Here is a 24214-nt window from a genome sequence, read left to right as displayed (position 1 = left end):
ATATTGCCTTACCGTTTGGAGAAAGTCTGTAGACACCTGGATTATGAGAATTATGTGATTTTACTTTGGGAAACTTTGCTTCTATCAGTAGATGTAGAAATGACCAAATAAGTTAATAGGGGTTGGAACAAGTGCTTCATAGTGCCACAAGCTTTCTTACAGCTTTATGGCAGCAAAGGACAAGGTTCACTCAAATATTTGTTCCCTTAAGCATTCACAAATAAAAATAAGAAGGATGCAAAATGCATGTAAATTTGATTTGGATGCTTTGTATGTGAGAAGACCATGGTATATTAGAATGAACAATGTGTTGAAAGGCAAATGATGTGAGTTCTGGCCCAGGTTGAACTAAATAATCCATAGAGGAACTTTGTACTGTAAATTCTTATTCTTTATTTTATGCTATTGCACATAAGATTGTCTGTTTAAAAGTAGGTAATATATTTATTATTTTTTTAAAATTAAAGAATAAAAGTGTATCAATAGTGTATTTTAAATATGAGATATTCTTTAATATCTCACAATATCTATAATACCAGTTTCAATCAAATTTATTCTTGTAAGTTACAAAAAAAGAAAGAGATAAAAGAAACATAGGGGACAATATAAATGGATAGACTGCTGAGATCACATGCCCAGGTTTTCCCCACTTGTATTATTTGAGTCTTGTTTCACTTCTCATCCTTTCATACATCTCTCTCCTGCTTCTCTGGTCCACATTAATTTCTTTTAAGGTTATGAACTTAGATCAAGTCTTGTGCTACCTTCTTAACAGCTAAACACCTACGCTGTTCTTTACAACTTTGCAGCATCTTACTGTGTTCTTCGTGTGTACCCAGCAGACTACAAGGCATTTTATATACGCTCTCATTTAAGCCTCAGAACAATCCTAACAGTTTGGTTTTGTACTACATTTTTTATCGATGAGGAATCTGAGTCTAAGGGAGTTGCACAGAGAAACATGTAATCTATAAATGGTACATGGAGACTTTGAACTTCTGTCTTTATGACTTCAATATGCACTTTTTCCATTATCCTACAGTAGATGGAAGGTGAGACACAGCCTGGGGGGATGTGGGTGAGACAAGGCACACTGTAGCTCTTGCTAAGGCCAAAAGGGACTCTTGCTCAGGTTTGTACACGTAGAATCAGTTTACAATGATTTAGTTCAATGCAAATCAACAAGGTGTTAATTTTTTTTCTGACTCAAGAAATTACTGTTTCAAATTACTGACATAAACTGATCATTATTATCTAAAATCTAAATCAACTGTCTTTGCATTTGTAAAGCTGAAATATCCCCATTTGATTTTTTGAAACTTTTTTACCTCTTCCTGAGATTTGCTACGGTCATAAGGCACTGCACGGTGGGCTGCTAGAATACAGTGATTTAGTAATAGTTTAGAAACTGGACTTTGGAACACAGTTCCCTTGGACATGAATTTTGATCTCATTCAAGTAATTAAATTCATAAAGTTTCTTAGCCTTTCTAAGTCTTCTCTATCTATGAAGTATTATACATATATGTGTTCCCTTCATTTGGTAGTTTTGAGCATCAGATGTAATTTCTTTTGAAAAGCACTTGGCATCGTAATTAGTATGTGACAGGAATTCAAAGTTTAGGTTTACACACATAACAGTATATATAGGTACATAATTATAATAATCTATTATATATAATTCTTATAATCCATCTTTAGGTAAATGGATGAACTAATAGAGACATGGATAAGTAGGTAAACAAATTCTGTGCTCAAGCTTATACCCTAGATAGAAGAAAGACACATGGAAAAGTAAATACAAAACCAGGCGTTATGTTTAAGTGCTATGAAATTGCTCAGAAGCATTGTTTTGGGAATTCAGAAGACAAAGAGATCACTTTTGATAGAAAAGCCTTTCTTGGAGAAATGTAAATTTAGGCTAAGTCTTAAAGAGGTTACCCACCTTACAATAGTATTGTAAAGGGAGAATGAAGGTATTTTAGGCTAGGAGTCAACAAATTTTTTTTCTGTAAAGGACCAGTTAGTAAATATTTTCAGCTCTTTAGGCCATCAGATCTCTGTTGCAACACTCAAATTGCTGTTTTAATGCAAAAGCAGCTGCAGACAATACGTACATGAATGGGCATGGCTATTTTCCAGGAACACTTTATTTACAAAACTAGGCACTGGGCCGAATTTGGCTTGCAGGCTGCTGTTTGCAGAACCCTGGTCTAGGATATAGAAGGATTTGAACAGAGCCATAGTGCTTGGAAAAGCACAGGTCCTTTTCCCAGGAGCAGAAAGTGATCCAGTGAGGCTGAAAGTTTGGCTATACATTTGTCCAGAATAAGCTTGGAAAGATGCTGGAGCTGTTTACGGAGGGGCTGGAATATGCAGACTGGGCGTTATGCCCTAGGCAAACTGGAAGTTGAAAGATTTTGAGGAGGGGGGAGTATCATTGTTAAAGCTGAGCCACTGAGCTAGCTGTTTCATGTTACTGTCATTTTCCCTTCATTCACAGACTGAGGCTTTGCTTTATCCAAATCACTTTCTACAACACTGAGAGAGGAATCATCATAAAATGTAAACTAATCATGTTATTGCCCACCTTAAAACATTTCAGTTGTTTCTCCCACTAGACACAGAAAGAAATGTGAATTTTCTCCTATGGTATACAAGGCCCATTCCTAACCCACACCAACCATACTGAACAGCTTTGTTTTTCTGATGCTATGTTTTTGCATAGCTTTGGCTTTGCACCTGTTACTGTCTTTGCCTAGAATGCCTTTCATCCCTTGTTTGTCCATAAGCAACTCCTCTGTTTTTCCAAAATTCATCAATTACTTGAAGCTTATACTTATTTCCTCAGGTATCACTGAGTATGCTGTTCTTTCCACACATTCTGTGTTTAAACTATACTTGTTACAAGGCACTATCATTGTAATATTGCAAAACTACCTTCTATATTAAAGTGTTGTTATTAGAACTGAAGTGCTTAACTCCTCAGAACTTAACAAAGTATCTGGGACATCGTAAGGGCTCCAAGATTATACAGGATCGTGTAGTATATAGATTGGAAGGATTAGAAACCAGAGTCAGGAAAGTAAGTTAATTTTTATTATAATAGTCCAGGCATGATGTAATTATGGACTGAACTAGGATCTTGGCAGGAGGGATGCACAGAAAAGAATGAGTGCCAGAGGCATTAGGAAAGAAGAAACATGAAAACTTGTCCACTGAATGAGCGTAGGGGGAGAGGATGATTGTTAGCCATCAAGATGGGAGGATGAAGAAAGCAAAGCAACATCATTAAAAGAGAGCAGTACACCAAGAGGAGAAACAGAAAAGGTTAGGAGCTTCTGATACGTTGTCTTATGACAACAGAACCTCTACGTAGAAGTGCCTCCTAGAGAGTTTTAAAGACGGGTGGGAATCTCCAGGATGGAGTCAGAGTTGGTACAACAGGTTTAGAGGTTTTCTGTCTAGTTTTCTGGGTAAGTTTTCTCATGGCTGCAGCCATGGAAATGGATGATTCTCTACTCTCTCTCTCTTTTACTCTTTCTCTCTCTCTCTCTCTCACACACACACACACACACATACACACACGTGCGGGAAAACAAAGAAAGGAAAGAAAAGGACTGAGAAAAATTGCTGTGGGGAATGTCCAAATTTCTTTGGAGAGAGAGAAAGAGGGGACACAGAAGGCAAATTAGAAGGTGTGGTCAGAGACACAGGATGAGAAATAAGAAATAACATTTACACAGACACTGAGGAGAAAAAAGATGCCAATAAGAAAGGCTGACCTGTGGTGCAAATATTGCAAAAGGCAAAGGAAAATAAAGACTCAGAAATCACTGGACTTGATAAATTTCAGTAGAATCTTCGAATAGTCTTTTTTGGTAAAGCAATGGAGGAGAAAGACTGAGAGATTTTCAAGAATAAATGGCCAGAGAAAACTCTGAGGCAGTAACCCACCCTCTCAAAAATGTGGTGTGAAAAACGTGAGGAAAAGCAGCAGTCGTAAAGAATACTAGAATCATTCATTTAATGCATTTATTTAGGTGCCAGTCACTATTATGTTGTAGACATTTTTCAAGGAAGAATATATTAGGAATAAAATAGATATTAGAATGATGAAAAGAAAAAAAATACTAGTATAAATTTAGCGACTTTCATGTCCCAATAATGTGTTAGAGACATTTGCACATATTAACTGATTCCATATATGATACTTGGCACCTAGTAATTGGTCAATATATATTTAATTCTCACAAATTTCGAAAGTAGCAATTCTTATCTCCACTTTTACTGACGGATACACTGAGCCTTAGAGACACTAAAATGACTTTCCTAAGTCATGTAAGTAAATAAAGGAACCAGAACTCAATACCAGATATTCTGAGCATTTCTATAGGGATAAAGATATGATCAAGGAAAGAAGGATTACTTGAAGATGCAGAGCAAAATGTAGTAACTGCTGAATTAATGATTTGAGGGAAATCGAATGGGATGGGATTAAGAGCACAGAGAAAGGGATTTGCCTTTGAATGTCAACCCTATTGATACAGTTTTGTGACTTTCTCCAATGTATGACATAAAAGAATTAAAAGTGAGCTTTTGAATGGAGATTTGGTCAGTTGGGAAAAAAAAGGAATATATTTCTATAAGAGCTAAATTCTGGAATGGGTGTCTGGGAAACAAAGATATAAACTAGATAAGCTAGTAATTAATGCAGGCTGGTTTACTAGAAGGGAAAATATTAAAAGTTATGTAAAGTGTTTAACTCAAAATAAGTATACCATCCATTAAAATGCATAACTTGATCAAACTGGTAGAAAGAAGAATATAAATAAATATTTTTTGGGTAGCTGCTGTGTAAAAGATCATGTTAGACCATATGGGAAAATTAACATCACACATAAAAGGTTGTGCTTTTAGAGAGTCCATCAGTAGTTAGGTAAATGACTTAAATATGTAATACTTAAATAGTCAATATAAAAATTAATACATAAAAGCTCTGTTAACCAGAGGAAAAAGTGGATTTTCTCCAGGATTCCATGAATAGCAAGGAGTGATTAACATCCAAAATATATATTCCATTAAAAACATATCAAGCCAGAGTAAATAAGATTTAGGTTGGCATAACAACTTACTATTCTGTGAAAATATTTTTCATTTAAGTTGTAATAATTGTCTGTCAATTTAAAGTGAACATAATAGTTTTTTGCAAGATAAAAATGGCACGGATTTTTATTATATCTGACTATATGAAGGCACAGTCATTTGAAGACTTTTCACTGATGGGTTTTAGCCCAGGGACTCTTGGCTGGCCATGGCTGCTTTGACAAAGAAAGTATTATGGAAGTGATTCTACGCCGTTTCAAGGCCTGGCCTGTAAGAGCATTAGCAGCTTTCACCTGAGGTCCTTGTAACCCAGAGGTTCTTCTACCATATAAAGAAGTCCAACTACCCTGCTGAAGAACCACACTGAGAAGCTCTGAGACCACAAGATCAGAGAAGGGGCCCAACTGAGCCTAAAGTTCCAGCCATCCCTGCCAAGCCACCAGGCATGCGCGTGAAGCCATCTTGGACCCTCTAGGACACAGTCACCAGGTAAATACCATAAGTGACACTAGTCAACCACAAGAAGCAGAAGAATCTCCCACTGACCCATGCCCTAATTCCTCAACTACAAAATAATGAGATACAATAAAAATATAAATAAAATTAATAAGATAAAATTTTAGAACAATACATAAAATCATTATTGTTTTAATCCTCATTTTAGGCATAGTTGGTTATTCAGCAATAGATAACCACAATTGGGCTATGAGTTAATGCTACGGAATTTCAGCAAAACGAAGCATTGTATGCATTTAGTCCAAAGACTAATGTTTAATGAGAAAAATAATTAAAATTTACAAAGGAAAATGTACTGACCTGATTACTGCATTTGTTGAAGCATCAGCATCTGAGGCATTTACCAATAAAACATCTGTCCCAGTTGGGGCATCTTCAGGAATTGTTGTGAAATACATTTTACTGGCAAAAGTGGGGACATTGTCATTGACGTCATCCACTATGACATTGATAGTTCCAGTTCCGGTCAGGGCAGGGGATCCTAGAAGGAAAAGAAAATCTAGTCTTAATGTTCCTAAATAACAAAAATAATAGCAAACTTAACAATTAGCTGTAGACAGAACTACGGAAGAGAATTTAGAAAACATCCCAAAGTAAAATTTGGGAACACATAGGCAAGTGATTGAGTGATTTTTAGTGTTGTTACAAGAAAAAAATATTTTTATTTAGGGAATAGTATTCCAACTCTTTCCTAGTGATACTGCACGAAAGGAATACGTCAACCTCTTATTCTATTTTAAAGGTGCTGATTCAGCAATGCAGAACACAACAATATCATTTAAATGCCACAAAAGAGGCACTTACAGTAAAATAGCTCAAGCCAGATTTGGAGAATACCCCTGGGCCTGGAATAGCTGGCCAGCTGACAAGGCAGAGTTAAAAACTGTATTCCTAGATGTGACTCTCAATGCTATTGTCAACAAAATCCAACTGGGCTTCTGAGGCCTTTAAATCCCCTTTTCTGTACGAAACAATATTTGTTTGCAGAAAACTTAAAGAAGAAAGCTTCAAGTTAACATCAAAACTCTAATCTTCCACTTGCTGGAAATAACACTATGTCAATGAGCTGACTTGAAATCATTTTTGTTGCATGTATTTAATATTTAAGGTAAATGTGAAACAATTCATTTTTATTTCCTGTTCCAGTTCTGTTATCAGCATATAGTGAAAACCCAGCATTTAACAAAATCTTGGAGTACACGGTCTGTACTACACAAGGTTAGCAGACTCTTTGTGGTGAAGGTCAGATGACATATTTGGTTAGACTCTGCGGGTTGTCCCACAGGTAAATGGCAAATCATCTGCCCTTAGTTGTGTTTTCAAAATCAGTTTTCAAACTTTAATTTCTCTAAATAGAAATAATGAAAGTCTGTTTAACTGTAAAATAAAATAAAGCCCTGGATACTCTCACTTTCTGTTTAAGATACTATTCTTTCTCCCATAAAATTATCTCCCGTTAAACGAAGTTTAAATTCTACTTATTTCTAGTACTCAACATTTTGTTAATAAAGCCATTCATTCACTCGCTCATTTGTTTCTCTGTAAAATGTTTATGGAGTAACTATTTAGTATCAGAATGGTGTTGAGATTCACAGCCTTCCAATATTATTTTTTCGTAATAATATTCTTGTGATTTGCTAGTGTTTCCTTACTACTATTCAAACTTTTTCCTATTAGATTGTTATTACTGATGGCGTAGTACCAATCAGCTTTTATGCTCAAATGTATAGGAACCAAAATCAACAGACTAGAAAATTACGGAATGCAGTGGTTTTGGTGATCTGGTATTTTTGTGCCCTATGTAAGGAAGCTCAAATTCTACGTTAGATAAAAAATGTGTAAGACAACTTGAACTGGGCAGTGTAATGAGGCATGATACCTCCCGGAAACCTATGCAATTAAATTTAGGCTGCAAGCTGATCTTTGTTGCCATATATATCCTTCTCCGTGACGTAATTTATATTAAGCATTCCATTTACATTAACATATTTTTAAATTCATGACTGCAGAAATCCTACTTTTTAGGTGTTTGATTTTACATTAAAGGAAAGAAAACTAGTTCTCACTTTTTGCTTTTTTTGTATAATCGACTACAAATACTAAAATACTGTAATTGCCTTTTTACTAGTCACTTAAACAATGGTAGGCTGATGTCACAAACATTTCACACCCAGAATAGATCTGGAAGTATTATAAACACTGAAGAAGCACATTAAAATAATACTTTTAAAATCTCACTCAACATACTAATAATGATAATTGTAAATATTTACTGAGTCTTTAGGTATTCAAGTACTGGTTGAAGAAGTTTACTTGCATTGTCTCATCTTCATAAGTTAGTACAACTGTTATCTCCATTTTATATATAAGTAAACTGAGAGAAAGGCTGAGCAACTATTTTAGGGCCACAGACTTAGTGAGGAATGGAGCTGGGATTTGACTTGAATGCGGTGCTGCTGACCACTGGCAAAAAGCCATAAGGTGTTAGCAGCTGGACAGGTACTGCTCAGTGAGATGCTCTGGGACTCTGGACAAGCCGATCCCCAGCACGAGGCACAAGCTAGAGAAAAAGGTCCATCTGTGAGGGACCCTAGCTATTGTCGAGGTTGTTTGTGGAGCATTTGGAGACATCAGTCTGGTCACGAATTCTGAATTTTTCATAGCACGTGTTAAAACCAAAATCAATTTTTCTGCGGTATTATTTTTGGCCAATGTTTGGCCTAAAGCTCTTGAATGTGTTTAATTACATACAGTTTGATGAAATGGAAGTTAATGATGTGAATGATGTTAGTATTTCTCCCACTGGTTGCGTTAAAAAAATTAACTAGAGGATATCTGTGCTTTTGTGTGGACAGAAGGGGATATCATGGGAAGGAGGCTGTACATCTGATGAATTGAGAGAGGGGATAACTAAATCAATGCCCCAGAGGACGTGAAGGGCTCTTTTATCTCTTTTATTGACATTGTACTCCACTCACTAAATCTGTCTCCTTACATGCAAAATGGGAATAATGAAAATAGAACCTACCTCAAAAGAGGTGTTGAGGGGAATGTAACATGCTTAAGATAGTGCCTGGTACATAGTTAAAACGTATTCTATAGTACTCTTTGTTGTTGTACTTGTTTTAGAAACAAAAAAAAAAATGGAATATTGACTTTTAAAAGGTCCATTTTTAATCCTACAGATTTCTGTGTCATAGTTCTCAGGATTTTTGTTCCTCCACAAAACTTTCAAGTCAATCCTATGATAATATTATTCAGGAAAAGATTTTGAATCATTCTTTTCTTTTAATGATTTTTTTGTAGTTATAAGTATATGAGATACTTAGCTTTCAAAACTTTCACAGCTTTGTGGCAGACGTTGAATTGAAAGTTTAAAAATGCAAAATCTAAAAATTTACAGTGAGAGTTTAAAGAAGACCTGAATATGTCTGATATGCTCTCTAATCAACAGTGCTTAAACTTGTTAAGAAATAACACAGTACTGCCAAACAAAGGTTTCATCTTTGGTATTCTAAAGTGTCTGATGACACACATATGGAAAACCTCATAAAATGATGACTAACTCATTTGGTCAGGAACATGTGATTTCTTTCCTTGTCTATAAACTACATAAATATTGTTGTTGATGTGTTTTCTGAATTAGTAAGCAAAAAGAACAAAACATTGTTTACCCAGGAAAATATTCAGCAAGTTCAATCTCACGGTCTCCATACCAGAGAATAATTTTTTCACAAGATCTCAAAAGCGCACCAGCAACAACAGATGGGCCTGGCTTGAGAAATGGCCCCATAGGTAATCCCATATCCACATGGGACATCTTCTTAAGCCAAGAACCATGCCCAGAGTCCCCTTTTCTCTTTCAGCCCACTTTCAAAGCACTTGGGGTTCTTCTCTTCCTATTTTCTTCAAGAATTGATAGAGTGAAGCACAATCTCTACAGCGGCCTCACTTTCTTGTTGCCCCAGGGAATGTGCACGAGGGTCTTATTTACTTTTTAAAGTTTTACAAGGAAACTTCACAAAGACAACGTTCTACATTTCTAAGTCTTTTGCTGAGATTTTACTTACTCCAAACTCTGCCTCCAATATTTTTCATTTATTCTTGGGGTGGGGCTTTCCACCGCACACCTCACTCCAGCCTCAGACTTGTCCACTATAGCAGGAGGTCCACAAGGCCCTCCCTCTCAGCTTTAGGCAGGGAGATGAAATCAAGGGACAAAAAAGCAGCAATGCCCCTGGATTCCAAGTGAGTAAGCCTCATCTCTACACACTCTTCTCGGATGAAGGACACAAGTTCCCTAGTCCTTGGCCCACACAGATTTTAGTGCTTCCTCATTTCCTAATGGAATGATGAAGTCTTGTTTTTGTTGTTGTTCTTGTTGCTTTTCTGTGTTTGTTTGCTTGTTTTTGAACCCTTCCTCTTAACTATGTGAAAAAGTGGTCCTGGAACTTATGTTCCTGTTTCCCAACATCTTTGTGGTTATAGCCAGTGTGAAGTGATGCATGATGTTCACTATTACTTTATCTTTGGTCCAGAACTTTCTGCTGGTTCCAGAGCCTCAATATTAGTATGTCAAAAACTCAAGTCTTAATTATTCTGTGTAAACTTAGTCCACATATTTATATATAAATTGAAAAACATATGTGCAAATACATATATGCATATATATTTATAGATGCCTATTATTGAACACTTATTTGATAACAGATATATGTATGAGTATCTTATATATGTATTACTCATTTAATATACAGATTCATGAAGTAAGTATTACAATTTAATTTTTTAAATAAAGAACTTTAGACCCAAAGAATTTGAGCAACTTATTTACATTCAGCCATAGTGGCAGAAGGAAATCAATTTTGAACTCTTAAAAAAAATATCTTTTCTCAGTTCATTAGGCTCAGATAAAAGTATGTCACTCTTATTGCACATTTTCACTCTATATTATTATTATCATCAATGTACTTCTGCCATATTCTCTATTAAGTTACAAATTAATTGAGAGCAGAAATAATTGTTTAATTCATCTTTATATAAAACCATAATGCATACCAATAGACCTTGTCCTCAATGTTTATTAACTTCTCCTTTGACTCGATATCTGGAAATCTGATCTAGTGACTACATGGCTGAAAGTTCAAAAAGCTGAACACTTCTAGAAATATACATCTGGGAATATAGGTTTTAGCCTACAGCCAGGGTCAGAGAACAAGACTGTCGACAAAGGTCAAAGTTTTGGAGATAGTCTACTACTTATAACAGAGGGTCCCAATTAATCCTGAATCTCATGAGAAGAATCAGAATACCAGGGGCCAATGTTTAGCTTGGATAGATCTGATAAGGATGAATTATATAGGTAGTGGTGTACTAGGGCAAGATTACTTGATTTCATCTGGAATTGATTTATGAGAACCAGATGCAAACAGAAAGAAGAGGTAGGATGTAATGACACAGGCTGCTGGTAGAAGACAGTGAGCCAGTGAAAGGGGTTGAAGATACAAATGAAATAAAAGGACAAGATCTCAGAAATTTATAATTGTAGATATTAGGAGGGTACAGTGGATATTTGAAATACAATTAGAGGTCAGATGATAAAATGAACCTCAAATTTCATTTTGTAAAAATTATATGTATTGTATACATCATAATCTGTATAAATATGTATATATGTATATACATATATAAAAATAAAATAAATATAGGTAAATTGATAGGAACCTTCTGAAATTTTTAGAGCAAATAGAAAAAAATACATATGATTCTGAAAAGCATTTTATAAAATTTGCAAAAACATATCTCACACACAAACACATACACACACACACACACACACACACAGATTATTCACAGCTTAATCTTCTGATAGTCCCTTATAATTGGGAAGTTCCAAGCTTTGTCTGAATCATATTTTATACTCTTATTTGAGAAATGATTAAACTGGTATTGCCGTTTAACACTAGTGGCCTAAAAAGATCAAATATATCAAAATAAAGTTCAAGGAAACTTAAAATAAGATTTTAAAAAGAGGAGACCTTCAAGATGGAGGAGGAGTCAGATGTGGAGCTCACCTTCCTCCCCACAAGTACATCAGAAATACATCTACATGTGGAACAACTCCTACAGAACACCTACTGAACGCTGGCAGAAGACCTCAGACTTCCCAAAAGGCAAGAAACTCCCCATGTACCTGGGGAGGGCAAAAGAAAAAAGAAAAAACAGAGACAAAAGAATAGGGACAGGACCTGCACCTCTGGGAGGGACCTGTGAAGGAGGAAAAGTCTCCACACACTAGGAAGCCCCTTCACTGGCAGAGACGGGGGTGGTGGGGGGGAAGCTTCGGAGCCATGGAGGAGAGCACAGCAACAGGGGTGCGGAGGGCAAAGCAGAGAGATTCCCGCACAGAGGATCAGTGCCCACCAGCACTCACCAGCCTGAGAGGCTTGTCTGCTCACCCGCCGGGGCGTGCGGGGGCTGGGAGCTGAGGCTTGGGCTTCAGATGTCAGATCCCAGGGAGAGGACTGGGGTTGGCTGCATGAACACAGCTTGAAGGGGGCTAGTGCACCATAGCTAGATGGGAGAGCATCCAGGAAAAAGTCTAGAACTGCCTAGGAGGCAAGAGACCATTGTTTCGGGGTGGGCGAGGAGAGAGGATTCAGAGCACCACCTAAACGAGCTCCAGAGACGGGCATGAGATGCAGTTATCAGCGCGGACCCCAGAGACGGGCATGAGATGCTCAGGCTGCTGCTGCAGCCACAGAGAAGCCTGTGTGCAAGCACAGGTCACTATCTACACCTCCCCTCCCAGGAACTTATGGAGCCCACCACTGCCAGGGTTCCGTGATCCAGGGACAACTTCCCCAGGAGAACAAACAGCGTGGCTCAGGCTGTTGCAATGTCACACCAGCCTCTGCGGCCGCAGGCTCACCCCGCATTCCGTACCCCTCCCTCTCCCCGGCCTGAGTGAGCCAGAGCCCCCTAATCAGCTGCTACTTTAACTCTGTCCTGTCTGGGCAGGGAAGAGATGCCCTCCGGCGACCTACACGCAGAGACGGGGCCAAATCCAAAGCTGAACCCCAGGAGCTGTGCAAACAAAGAAGAGAAAGGGAAATCTCTCCCATCAGCCTCAGGGGCAGCGGATTAAATCTCCACAATCAACTTGATGTACCCTGCATCTCTGGAATACCTGAATAGACAACGAATCATCCCAAAATAGAGGCGGTGGATTTTGGGAGCCACTGTAGACTTGGGGTTTGCTGTATGCAACTGACTGGTTTCTGATTTTATGTTTGTCTTCGTTTAGTATTTAGAGCTTATTATCATTGGTCAATTTGTTTATTGATTTGGTGGCTCTCTTCCTCCTTTTTTTTTATATATATATAGATATATATATTTTTTTCCTTTTTCTCTTTTTGTGAATGTGTATGTGTGTGCCTCTGTCTGTGATTTTGTCGTATAGCTTTGTTTTTACCATTTCTCCTACGGTTCTGTCTGTCCATTTTTGTTTTTTGTTTTTTTTGTGTGTGTGTATAGTTTTTAGCGCTTGTTATCATTGGTAGATTTCTTTTTTGGCTTGGTTACTCTTGTCTTTATTTCTTTCTTTTTTTTTCTTTTTCTTTATTACTTTTTAATTTTTTTATTTTTAATAATTATTTTTTAATTTCAAAAACTTTATTTTATCTTATTTTCCTTCCTTCCTTCCTTCCTTCCTTCCTTCCTTCCTTCCTTCCTTCCTTCCTTCCTCTCTCTCTCTCTCCCTCCCTCCCTCCCTCTGTCTCTCCCTCTCTCTCTCTCTGTCTCTCTCTCTCTCCCTTTTCTTCTGAGCCATGTGGCTGACAGAGTCATGGTACTCCAGCCAGGTGTTAGGCCTGTGCCTCTGAGGTGGGAGAGCCAACTTCAATGCATTGGTTCACCAGAGGCCTCCAGGCACCACGTAATATCAAACAGTGAAAGCTGTCCCAGAGCTCTCCATCTTAATGAGACCCAGCTCCACTCAAAGACCAGCAAGCTACAGTGCTGGACACCCCATGCCAAACAACTAGCAGGACAGGAACACAACGCCACCCATTAGCAGAGAGGCTGCCTAAAATTATAATAAGGTCACAGACACTCCAGAACACACCACCAGACGCAGTCCTGCCCACCAGAAAGACAAGATCCAGCCTCATCCACCAGAACACAGTCACTAGACCCCTGCACCAGGAAGCCTACACAACCCACTGAACCAAGCTTAACCACTGGGGGCAGACACCAAAAACAACAGGAATTACAAACCTGCAGCCTGCGAAAAGGAGACCCCAAACACGGCAAGTTAAGCAAAATGAGAAGACAGAGAAACACATAGCAGATGAAGGATCAAGGTAAAAACCCACCAGACCAAATAAATAAAGAGGAAATAGGCAGTCTACTTGAAATAGAATTCAGAATAATGATAGTAAAGATGATCCAAAATCTTGGAAACAGAATGGGGAAAATACAAGAAATGTTTAACAAGGACCTAGAAGAACTAAAGAGCAAACCAACAATGATGAACAACACAATAAATGAAATTAAAAATTCTCCAGAAGGAATCAATACCAGAATAACTGAGACAGGAGAATGGATAAGTGACCCAGAAGATAAAATAGTGTAAATAACTACTGCAGAGCAGAATAAAGAAAAAAGAATGAAAAGAATTGAGGACAGTCTCAGAGACGTCTGGGCCAACATTAAATGCACCAACATTCGAGTTATAGAGGTCCCGGAAGAAAAAGAGAAAAATAAACGGACTGAGAAAATATTTGAAGAGATTATAGTTGAAAATTTCCCTAATATGGGAAAAGAAATAGTCAATCAAGTCCAGGAAACGTAGAGTCCCATACAGGATAAATCCACGGAGAAACACACGAAGACACATATTAATCAAACTATCAAAAATAAAATACAAAGAAAAATATTAAAAGCAGTGAGGGAAAAGCAACAAATAATACACAAGGGAATCCCCATAAGGTTAACAGCTGATCTTTCAGCAGAAACTCTACAAGCCAGAAAGGAGTGGCAGGACATATTTAAAGTGATGAAAGGGAAAAACCTACAACCAAGATTACTCTACCCAGCAAGGATCTCACTCACATTCGATGGAGAAATTAAAACATTTACAGAGAAGCAAAAGCTAAGAGAATTCAGTACCACCAAAGCAGCTTTACAACAAATGCTAAAGGAACTTCTCTAGGCAAGAAACAAAAGACAAGGAAAAGACCTACAAAAACAAACCCAAAACAATTAAGAAAATGGTAATAGGAACATACATATCGATAATTACCTTCAATGTAAATGGATTAAATGCTCGAACCAAAAGACATAGACTGGATGAATGGATCCAAAAACAAGACCCATACATATGCTGTCTACAAGAGACCCACTTCAGACCTAGAGACACATACAGACTGAAAGTGAGGGGATGGAAAAAGATATTCCATGCGAATGGAAATCAAAAGAAAGCTGGAGTAACAATTCTCATATCAGACAAAATAGACTTTAAAATAAAGACTATTACAAGAGACAAAGAAGGACACTACATAATGATCAAGGGATCAATCCAAGAAGAAGACACAACATTTGTCAACATTTATGCACCTAACATAGGAGCATACATAAGGCAAATGTTAACAGCCATAAAAGGGGAAATTGACAGTAACACAATCATAATAGGGGACTTTAACACCCCACTTTAACCAATGGACAGATCATCCAAAATGAAAATAAATAAGGAAACACAAGCTTTAAATGATACATTAAACAAGATGGACTTGATATTTATAGGGCATTCCATCCAAAAACAACAGAATACACTTTCTTCTCAAGTGCTCATGGAACATTCTCCAGGATAGATCATATCTTGGGTCACAAATCAAGCCTTGGTAAATTTAAGAAAATTGAAATTATATCAAGTATCTTTTCTAACCACAATGCTATGAGACTAGATGATAATTACAGGAAAAAATCTTTAAAAAATACAAACACATGGAGGCTAAACAATACACTACTTAATAACCCAGAGATCATTGAAGAAATCAAAGAGGAAATCAAATAATACCTAGAAACAAATGACAATGAAAACATGACGACCCAAGACCTATGGGATGCAGCAAAAGCAGTTCTAAGAGGGAAGTTTATAGCAATACAATGCTACCTCAAGAAACAAGACACATCTCAAATAAACAACCTAACCTTACACCTAGAGCAATTAGAGAAAGAAGAACAAAAAACCCAAAGTTAGCAGAAGGAATGAAATCATAAAAATCAGATCACAAACAAATGAAAAAGAAATGAAGGAAACAAAAGCAAAGATCAATAAAACTAAAAGCTGGTTCTTTGAGAAGATAAACAAAATTGATAAACCATTAGCCAGACTCATCAAGAAAAAAAGGAAGGAGATTCAAATCAATAGAATTAGAAATAAAAAAGGAGAAGTAACAACTGACACTGCAGAAATAAAGGATCATGAGAGATTACTACAAGCAACTACATGCCAATAAAATGGACAACCTGGAAGAAATGGACAAATTCTTAGAAAAGCACAACCTTCTGAGACTGAACCAGGAAGAAATAGAAAATATAAACAGATGAATCACAAGCACTGAAATTGAGACTGTGATTAAAAATATTTTGACAAACAAAAGCCCAGGACCGGCTGTCTTCACAGGCAAATTCTATCAAACATTTAGAGAAGAGCTAATACCTCTCCTTCTCAAACTCTTCCAAAATATAGCAGAGGGAGGAACACTCCCAAACTCATTCTACGAGGCCACCATCACCCTGATACCAAAACCAGACAAAGATGTCACAAAGAAAGAAAACTACAGGCCAATATCATTGATGAACATAGATGCAAAAATCCTCAACAAAATACTAGCAAACGGAATCCAACAGCACGATCAAGTGGGGTTTATCCCAGGAATGCAACGATTCTTCAATATATGCAAATCAATCAGTGTGATAAACCATATTAACCAATTGAAGGATAAAAACCATATGATCATCTCAATAGATGCAGAAAAAGCTTTTGACAAAATTCAATACCCATTTATGATAAAAACTCTCCAGAAAGTAGACATGGAGGGAACTTACTTCAACATAATAAAGGCCATATATGACAAACCCAGGCCAACATCATTCTCAACGGTGAAAAAATGAAACCATTTCCACTAAGGTCAGGAACAAGACAAGTTTGCCCACTCTCACCAGTATTATTCAACATAGCTTTGGAAGTTCTAGCCATAGTTATCAGAGAAAAAGGAAAAAAAAAGGAATCCAAATCGGAGAAGAAGTAGTAAAGTTGTCACTGTTTGCAGAAGACATGATACCATACATAGAGAATCCTAAAGATGCTACCAGAAAACTACTAGAACTAATCAACGAATTTGGTAAAGTACCAGGATACAAAATTAATGCACAGAAATCTCTTGCTTTCCTATAAACTAATGATGAAAACTCTGAAAGAGAAATTAAGGAAACACTCCCATTTACCACTGAAAGAAAAAGAATAAAATACCTAGGAATAAACCTACCTAAGGAGACAAAAGAGCTGTACGCAGAAATCTATAAGACACTGATGAAAGAAATTAAAGATCACACAAAGAGATGGAGAGATATACCATGTTCTTGGATTGGAAGAATCAACATTGTGAAAATGACTATACTACCCAAAGCAATCTACAGATTCAGTGCAATCCCTATAAAGCTACCAATGGCATTTTTAACAGAACTAGAACAAAAAATTTCACAATTTGTATGGAAGCACAAAAGACCCTGAACAGCCAAAGCAATCTTGAGAAAGAAAAACAGAGCTGGAGGAATCCGGCTCCCAGACTTCAGACTATACTACAAAGCGACAGTAATCAAGACAGTATGGTACTGGCACAAAAACAGAAATATAGATCAATGGAACAGGATAGAAAGCCCAGAGATAAACCCACGCACATATGGTCACCTTATCTTTGATAAAGGAGGCAAGAATATACAGTGGAGAAAAGACAGCCTCTTCAATAAGTGGTGCTGGGAAAACTGGACAGCTACATGTAAAAGAATGAAATTAGAACACTTCCTAACACCATACACAAAAATAAACTCAAAATGGATTAAAGACCTAAATATAATGCCAGACACTATAAAACTCTTAGAGGAAAACATAGGCAGAACACTCTATGACATAAATCACAGCAAGATCCTTTTTGACCCACCTCCTAGAGAAATGGAAATAAAAACAAAAACAAACAAATGGGAACTAATGAAACTTAAAAGCTTTTGTACAGCAAAGGAAACCATAAACAAGACGAAAAGACAACCCTCAGAATGGGAGGAAATATTTGCAAATGAAGCAAGTGACAAAGGATTAATCTCCAAAATTTACAAGCAGCTCATGCAGCTCAATATCCGAAAAACAAACAACCCAATCCAAAGATGGGCAGAAGATCTAAATAGACATTTCTCCATAGAAGATATACAGATTGCCAACAAACACATGAAAGGATGCTCGACATCACTAATCATTAGAGAAATGCAAATCAAAACTACAATGAGGTATCACCTCACACCAGTCAGAATGGCCATCATCAAAAAATCTACAAACAATAAATGCTGGAGAGGGTGTGGAGGAAAGGGAACCCTCTTGCACCGTTGGCGGGAATGTCAATTGATACAGCCACTATGGAGAAGTGTATGGAGGTTCCTTAAAAAACTAAAAATAGAACTACTATACAACCCAGCAATGCCACTACTAGGCATATACCCTGAGAAAACCATAATTGAAAAAGAGTCATGTACCGCAATGTTCACTGCAGCGCTATTTACAATAGCCAGGACATGGAAGCAACCTAAGTGTCCATCGACAGATGAATGGATAAAGAAGATATGGCACATATATACAATGGAATATTACTCAGCCATAAAAGGAAACGAAATTGAGTTATTTGTAGTGAGGTGGATGGACCTAGAGACTGTCATACAAAGTGAAGTAAGTCAGAAAGAGACAAACATATACCATATGCTAACACATATATATGGAATCTAAAAAAAAAAAAAAAGATAGAAAGAAAGATGGTTGAAGAACTTAGGGGCAGGACAGGAATAAAGCCGCAGATGTAGAGAATGGACTTGAGGACATGGAGAGGGGGAAGGGTAAGCTGGGACGAAGTGAGAGAGTGGCATGGACTTATATATACTACCAAATGTTAAATAGATAGCCAGTGGGAAGCAGCCGCATAGCACAGGGAGATCAGCTCGGTGCTTTTTGACCACCTAGAGCGGTGGGATAGGGAGGGTGGCAGGGAGACGCAAGAGGGAGGAGATATGGGGATATATCTATATGTATAGCTGATTCACTTTGTTTTAAAGAAGAAACTAACACACCATTGTAAAGCAATTATACTCCAATAAAGATGTTAAAAAAAAAGATTTTTAAAAGAAAAGTGTTTCAGGCAAATGCTCTATCAGAAAATACATCTTTAATACGTGTAATGAATGAGCCTAACCGTCTAATTAAAGTTCAAACTGCAGACATTTTACATTTTTTGTTAGCCCCTATAAATTAAACATTCTTTCTTGAAACTTGAACAACTATTCAGCCGAAATAGTATTTTTGCTTAACTGAAATATGTTGCTTTGCAACAAAGCCGATTTGTTCTTGACATCAAACATTTGGTGAAAGGGTCCCGAGTGGGTGTTTTTTTGTTGTAATAAAGTATTAGCTTTTTTTTTTACCCAGGCAGTAAATGCATATTTCTCACATTAAGTAAGCCGTCCCCTGAAAATGTATTGAAAGCAGCCATTCAATATTAACATTAAATTATATGGTTAGATTTGAATCCAGAAAATACATGAAGCAAGTAAGTATGTAACGTTTTAAATATGACCATCAGCTTTTATCTTAAAAATTTCATTTTATAATATATTACCACTAATTAGTTTTGCAACTATGTTTATATAAATTAGGTATATAAACATTAGGTAACCTTTTATTTTTAATCATTTCTCAGGAATCTTTATCAAAAACACTGTATTTCCTTAATATAAATTCCTATACTAAATAGAGGTGACAAGTAAAACTAAAGAAAGAACTTAGTAATGTTATGAAAATGAGACTGAAAAGTGGCCCACAATGTGAATGTACTTAATGCCGCTGAACTGTACATTTAAAAATGGTAAAAAAGGTAAATTTTATGTTATATGAATATATAAATTTGGGCATATACCCTGAGAAAACCATAATTCAAAAAGAGTCATATACCACAATGTTCATTGCAGCACTATTTACAATAGCCAGGACATGGAACCAACCTAAGTGTCCATCGACAGGTGAATGGATAAAGAAGATGTGGCACATATATACAATGGAATATTACTCAGGCATAAAAAGAAACGAAATTGAGTTATTTGTAGTGAGGTGGATGGACCTAGAGTCTGTCATACAGAGTGAAGTAAGTCAGAAAGAGAAAAACAAATACCGTATGCTAACACATATATATGGAATCTAAAAAAAAAAAAAAGAAAAATGGTACTGAGGAACCTAGTGGCAGGGCAGGAGTAAAGATGTAGACATAGAGAATGGACTTGAGGACACGGGGTGGGAGGGGTAAGCTGGGGCAAAATGAGAGTAGCATGGACATATATACACTACCAAATGTAAAATCGATAGCTAGTGGGAAGCAGCAGCATAGCACAGGGAGATCAGCTCGGTGCTTTGTGACGACCTAGAGGGGAGGGATAGGGAGGGTGGGAGGGAGATGCAAGAGGGAGGAGATATGGGGACATGTGTATGCATATGGCTGATTCACTTTGTTGTACAACAGAAACTAACACAGTATTGTGAAACAATTATACTCCAATAAAGATCTATTTATACAAAGAGTTTATAAAGTAATAAAATGTAATGGAAACTAAATATTTTATCCCCCACACAAAGCATGTCATGAGGAGTTACTTTTTGTAGAACACTTTTTAAAAAAACCTCTCAACACATGTTGAAACTCTGAAATACGAGAGGCTACCACCAAATTTGAAATACAACCTGCTTCCTGCCTACTTGCCTACTGAAAATATCAAATTAATATATTTATGGAATAATTATCAAAATAGGCCACAAAATAAGATCACGTTTTAACAAGATGAAATTTAGAAGATTTTTGAAAAGAAAAAATTTCCTCATAATAATAATAATAAGCTGACATTATTTTCTATTATATTTAATATTTATCCTTTAGGTAATATAAACATTCTCTTTAATATTTCAAATTGTTTGTTTCCATTTCAAACTTGGGTTTCCTTTGTCTACTCAGATTTACAGCTTAAATTGAGTAAATGAAAAGTAGACTGAAATTATCAAATTTTAATTCTATGTAACATGATGGCAATTCTAGATCTTGTTTAGTGGAGTTTTGGAAGTTAGATCATCTTTCTTTTTGTATTTTTATCTTATGAATATACAAATGAAATTCTACGTAGGAAGAACTGTTCCTACTAAAGAGTAGCTGATTTAAAGAAAATTATTTAAATAAATGATTTATGATAATACTTAGTTGCTAACAGATTTTATACAAAAACTTACTAGAAATAAGAGGAAGTAAAACAATAACCAGTTATCAACCTTGGAAACAAAATGGAAATAACCAAAACTTCCTTCAACTCAAATGTATAATTAAGTGAAATGCAAGTGATTTCTGGTAATTGAAGATTACGCTAGCACAATCTGATTTATGAAATCATTGGTGCCTTTTGGAAAGTTCTCAAGCAATTTTCATTGTTAAAAGTGTTCTTCATAACAGACAAGGCAAGCTCTTCTTCAACATCTTCCCACAAATAACACTGACAAAATGCAATCTTCCTGGAACAGTTATAAAACAACTCTCTTCATATCTAAAATATGATATGCCACATTTCTGACCTCTCTTTTGATTATAGAGACATTTGCAATGCTGCGGCACTCTCAGCTGAACAATGTGACAGATAGTATTAATTTAAATGTCACCATATCCTCACCAAGAAAATAAAGCATAGATTAGCCCTTTTAGATTTTAGGATTAACTTTTGCAAAAGCATCATGTATCCCCTCCATCAAAAAGTAATTTCCAATCCCTGCATAAGAATGAAGTTTATTCCCTCTTTCAGTCAGATGATAAATGCCCTTAATTAGGAATGTTAATAACTGAACTTTTCCCCTCAGACCTATTAATTATGCTAACACATAGACAGTTCATTACCAGACTTTTTGGCCACATCTATAGCCAGAATATCTCTATATTCCTTTAGTATATTAGACTGAGAACAGATAAATAAAGGTAATGTATTTAATTGGTACACAGATTAATCTCCCACCCCCAAATTAAATGCAAATACACATACAACCCAATTGACTTATTGTATGTGCATGTATGTGTATATTGTACATACTGTATATTCTTAGTATAATATTTAACATTTGCTTTGCACTCTATAAAACCCTTGGATATGCATTTCCTGATCTGATGAGAACAGCAATCCTTTGATTTTGAATTCATGAATAGTCTTATTTTACTTGCTGTCTTATTGGCAGAGAGCCAAAAGTTGTTTCTTTCCTTTTTTTTTTCCTTTGCTGCAAAAACCAGTGCTCTTTTTAATGTAAAAATAATATTTAACCCAAAGAGAATAAACTCTTTAAACATGTTTTACATAAAACATAATATGGTAGATGAGCTAATCTGTGGGAAACTGAGTAATGGTTAAAAAATGGTCTCCTTGATCAGGTTTAGTGGCTTCAAATCCTATTTCCACTGATTAACAGCTGCAGACCTAAATCAAGTTGCTTACCTTCTCTAATACTCAGTTTTGCTTTTGTTTTACTTTTAATCCCTAATATTGGAATCCAATTTACAAGGCAGTTATCAGATTAAATGAGATACTATAGTACAAACTCTGGTATATACAAGCCCTCAGCATGCACAGAATGAATATCCTCTAAAGTTTGACTGCCCAAGTTGTATCTCTACTCAAACGTCTTTTCTGGGAACTAAACTTTTATATCTATCTACCTGACATCTCCACTGGAGATCTCATAATGTCTAAAATACAGTATATCCAAAAAATAATTAAGGATAATCCACCCTAAAAATCTTTCGTGGGACTTCCCTGGTGGCCCAGTGGTTAAGACTCTGTGTTTCCAATGCAGAGGACGTGGGTCCCATCCCTGGTTGTCAGGGAACTAAGATCCCACACGCCGCGTGGCGCGGAGGAAAAAAAAAAAAAAAAAACTTTTGTTTTTGCATCCCCAAATTTCTCTGGCCAATATTCTAGGACTCATGCTTGATTTGTCTCTTTTCCTAACTTCCTGTACCTCCAGTTCCATCATCAAGTCCTATTGGCTCAACCTTCAAAAGGGATAAAATATTTAGCTCATTCACACCACCTCCACACTGTCTCTAATTTCAAACACTCTCAGGGATTGCTGTCATGGCCTTTAAATCACCATCTCTATTCCCACTGCTGTCTTCACCACTGCCACAAAACCAGATCTCTTCTCCACAAAGCCAGATCTCTCCAAAATCCTCTGTTGCTCCCCTGTCCAAAGCTTTAATGAGACTTGGCCTCACTCTGAATAAAATTAAAGCTCCTTACCCTGGCCTAAAAAGTTTAGATGATCCAGCCTCTGCCTACCTCATCTTCCAAGACTCTTCCTCTCTTTTACTCTGGTGCAGCCATCTACGCCCTCTTGCTCTTCTTTAGATATAGCCAACTTGATCTCTGCCTCCGGGCTGTTTCATCTGCAAGTTTACCCAGTTCTTCACCTTTCACTGTCCTGACTGTGCTATCAAAAATAATACCTCCAATTCCTATTTTGCTACCACTTAACCTGCTTCATTTAACTTCATAGCATTTCATATAACTCTAGGCCTACATATTATATTTTGTCTATCTTTCTGACTAGAATGTAACCTCTGTGAAGACAGAGACTGTCATTTTTTCCACCACTGTATCTGCAGTTCCTAGAAGAATACCTGGGAGAGACTGCTTCATAAATATTTTCTGACAAAACACTGTCAAGATGCTTTTTACACATCAGTACAGCCCATAGAAGCATATGAGTCTCACTGACTCTAATCATAATTCACTCATAAGGTCTATTAAATTACCATCATAGTTTGGTTTTAATACATACAAAATGACAATTGGCAGGGATATCTGGCAATATTATCATCTTCTACCCATAAAGTCTAATGAATTTTTTATATCTTCTCCTACTTAGCAATTTAATTTGAACAGTGCCTAAATTGAAGCTCATTTCCAAACAATCACTATTGAAATTACTGATTCCAATTGATTTGACTTCACTTAAAATATTTTGAAACATTTATTTGTGTACTTGCAAAAAGAAAAATAACAGTAGAACGTTCTGTGCATTAGAGTACAGTGAATAGCATAGAAGATGCAAAGAAGAAAAGCTTTCTTAAAATCACGTTTTTGGAAATCCACGTTTTGCAGACAGTCATAAGATCCTGATTTTTTGGATACAGTATAAGTGAGCAGGAACTCGGTGGAAAGGCAGAAGTCCTGGATATTGCGCCCGACTCTGCCACTCTCTG

At 36.6% G+C, this 24214-nt stretch overlaps 1 protein-coding gene across 1 annotated transcript in view; it reads right to left on the bottom strand.

Annotated features, from left to right (window-relative positions):
- The window catches only part of FAT4 (FAT atypical cadherin 4), a 184216-nt gene that overhangs the window by 44611 nt on the left and 115391 nt on the right, over window positions 1-24214 (bottom strand). Inside the window, exon 7 of the mRNA XM_068543414.1 lies at window positions 5922-6102. Coding sequence (XP_068399515.1) covers window positions 5922-6102 — 181 coding nt within the window. The remainder of the gene's footprint in view (window positions 1-5921; window positions 6103-24214) is intronic.

The sequence above is a fragment of the Eschrichtius robustus genome, chromosome 4 (genome assembly GCF_028021215.1).
Source record: "Eschrichtius robustus isolate mEscRob2 chromosome 4, mEscRob2.pri, whole genome shotgun sequence".
In the NCBI taxonomy this organism is placed as follows: domain Eukaryota; kingdom Metazoa; phylum Chordata; class Mammalia; order Artiodactyla; family Eschrichtiidae; genus Eschrichtius; species Eschrichtius robustus.
Note: the sequence above shows the minus strand (reverse complement) of the source record. Positions and strands in the feature narration are given on the sequence as shown.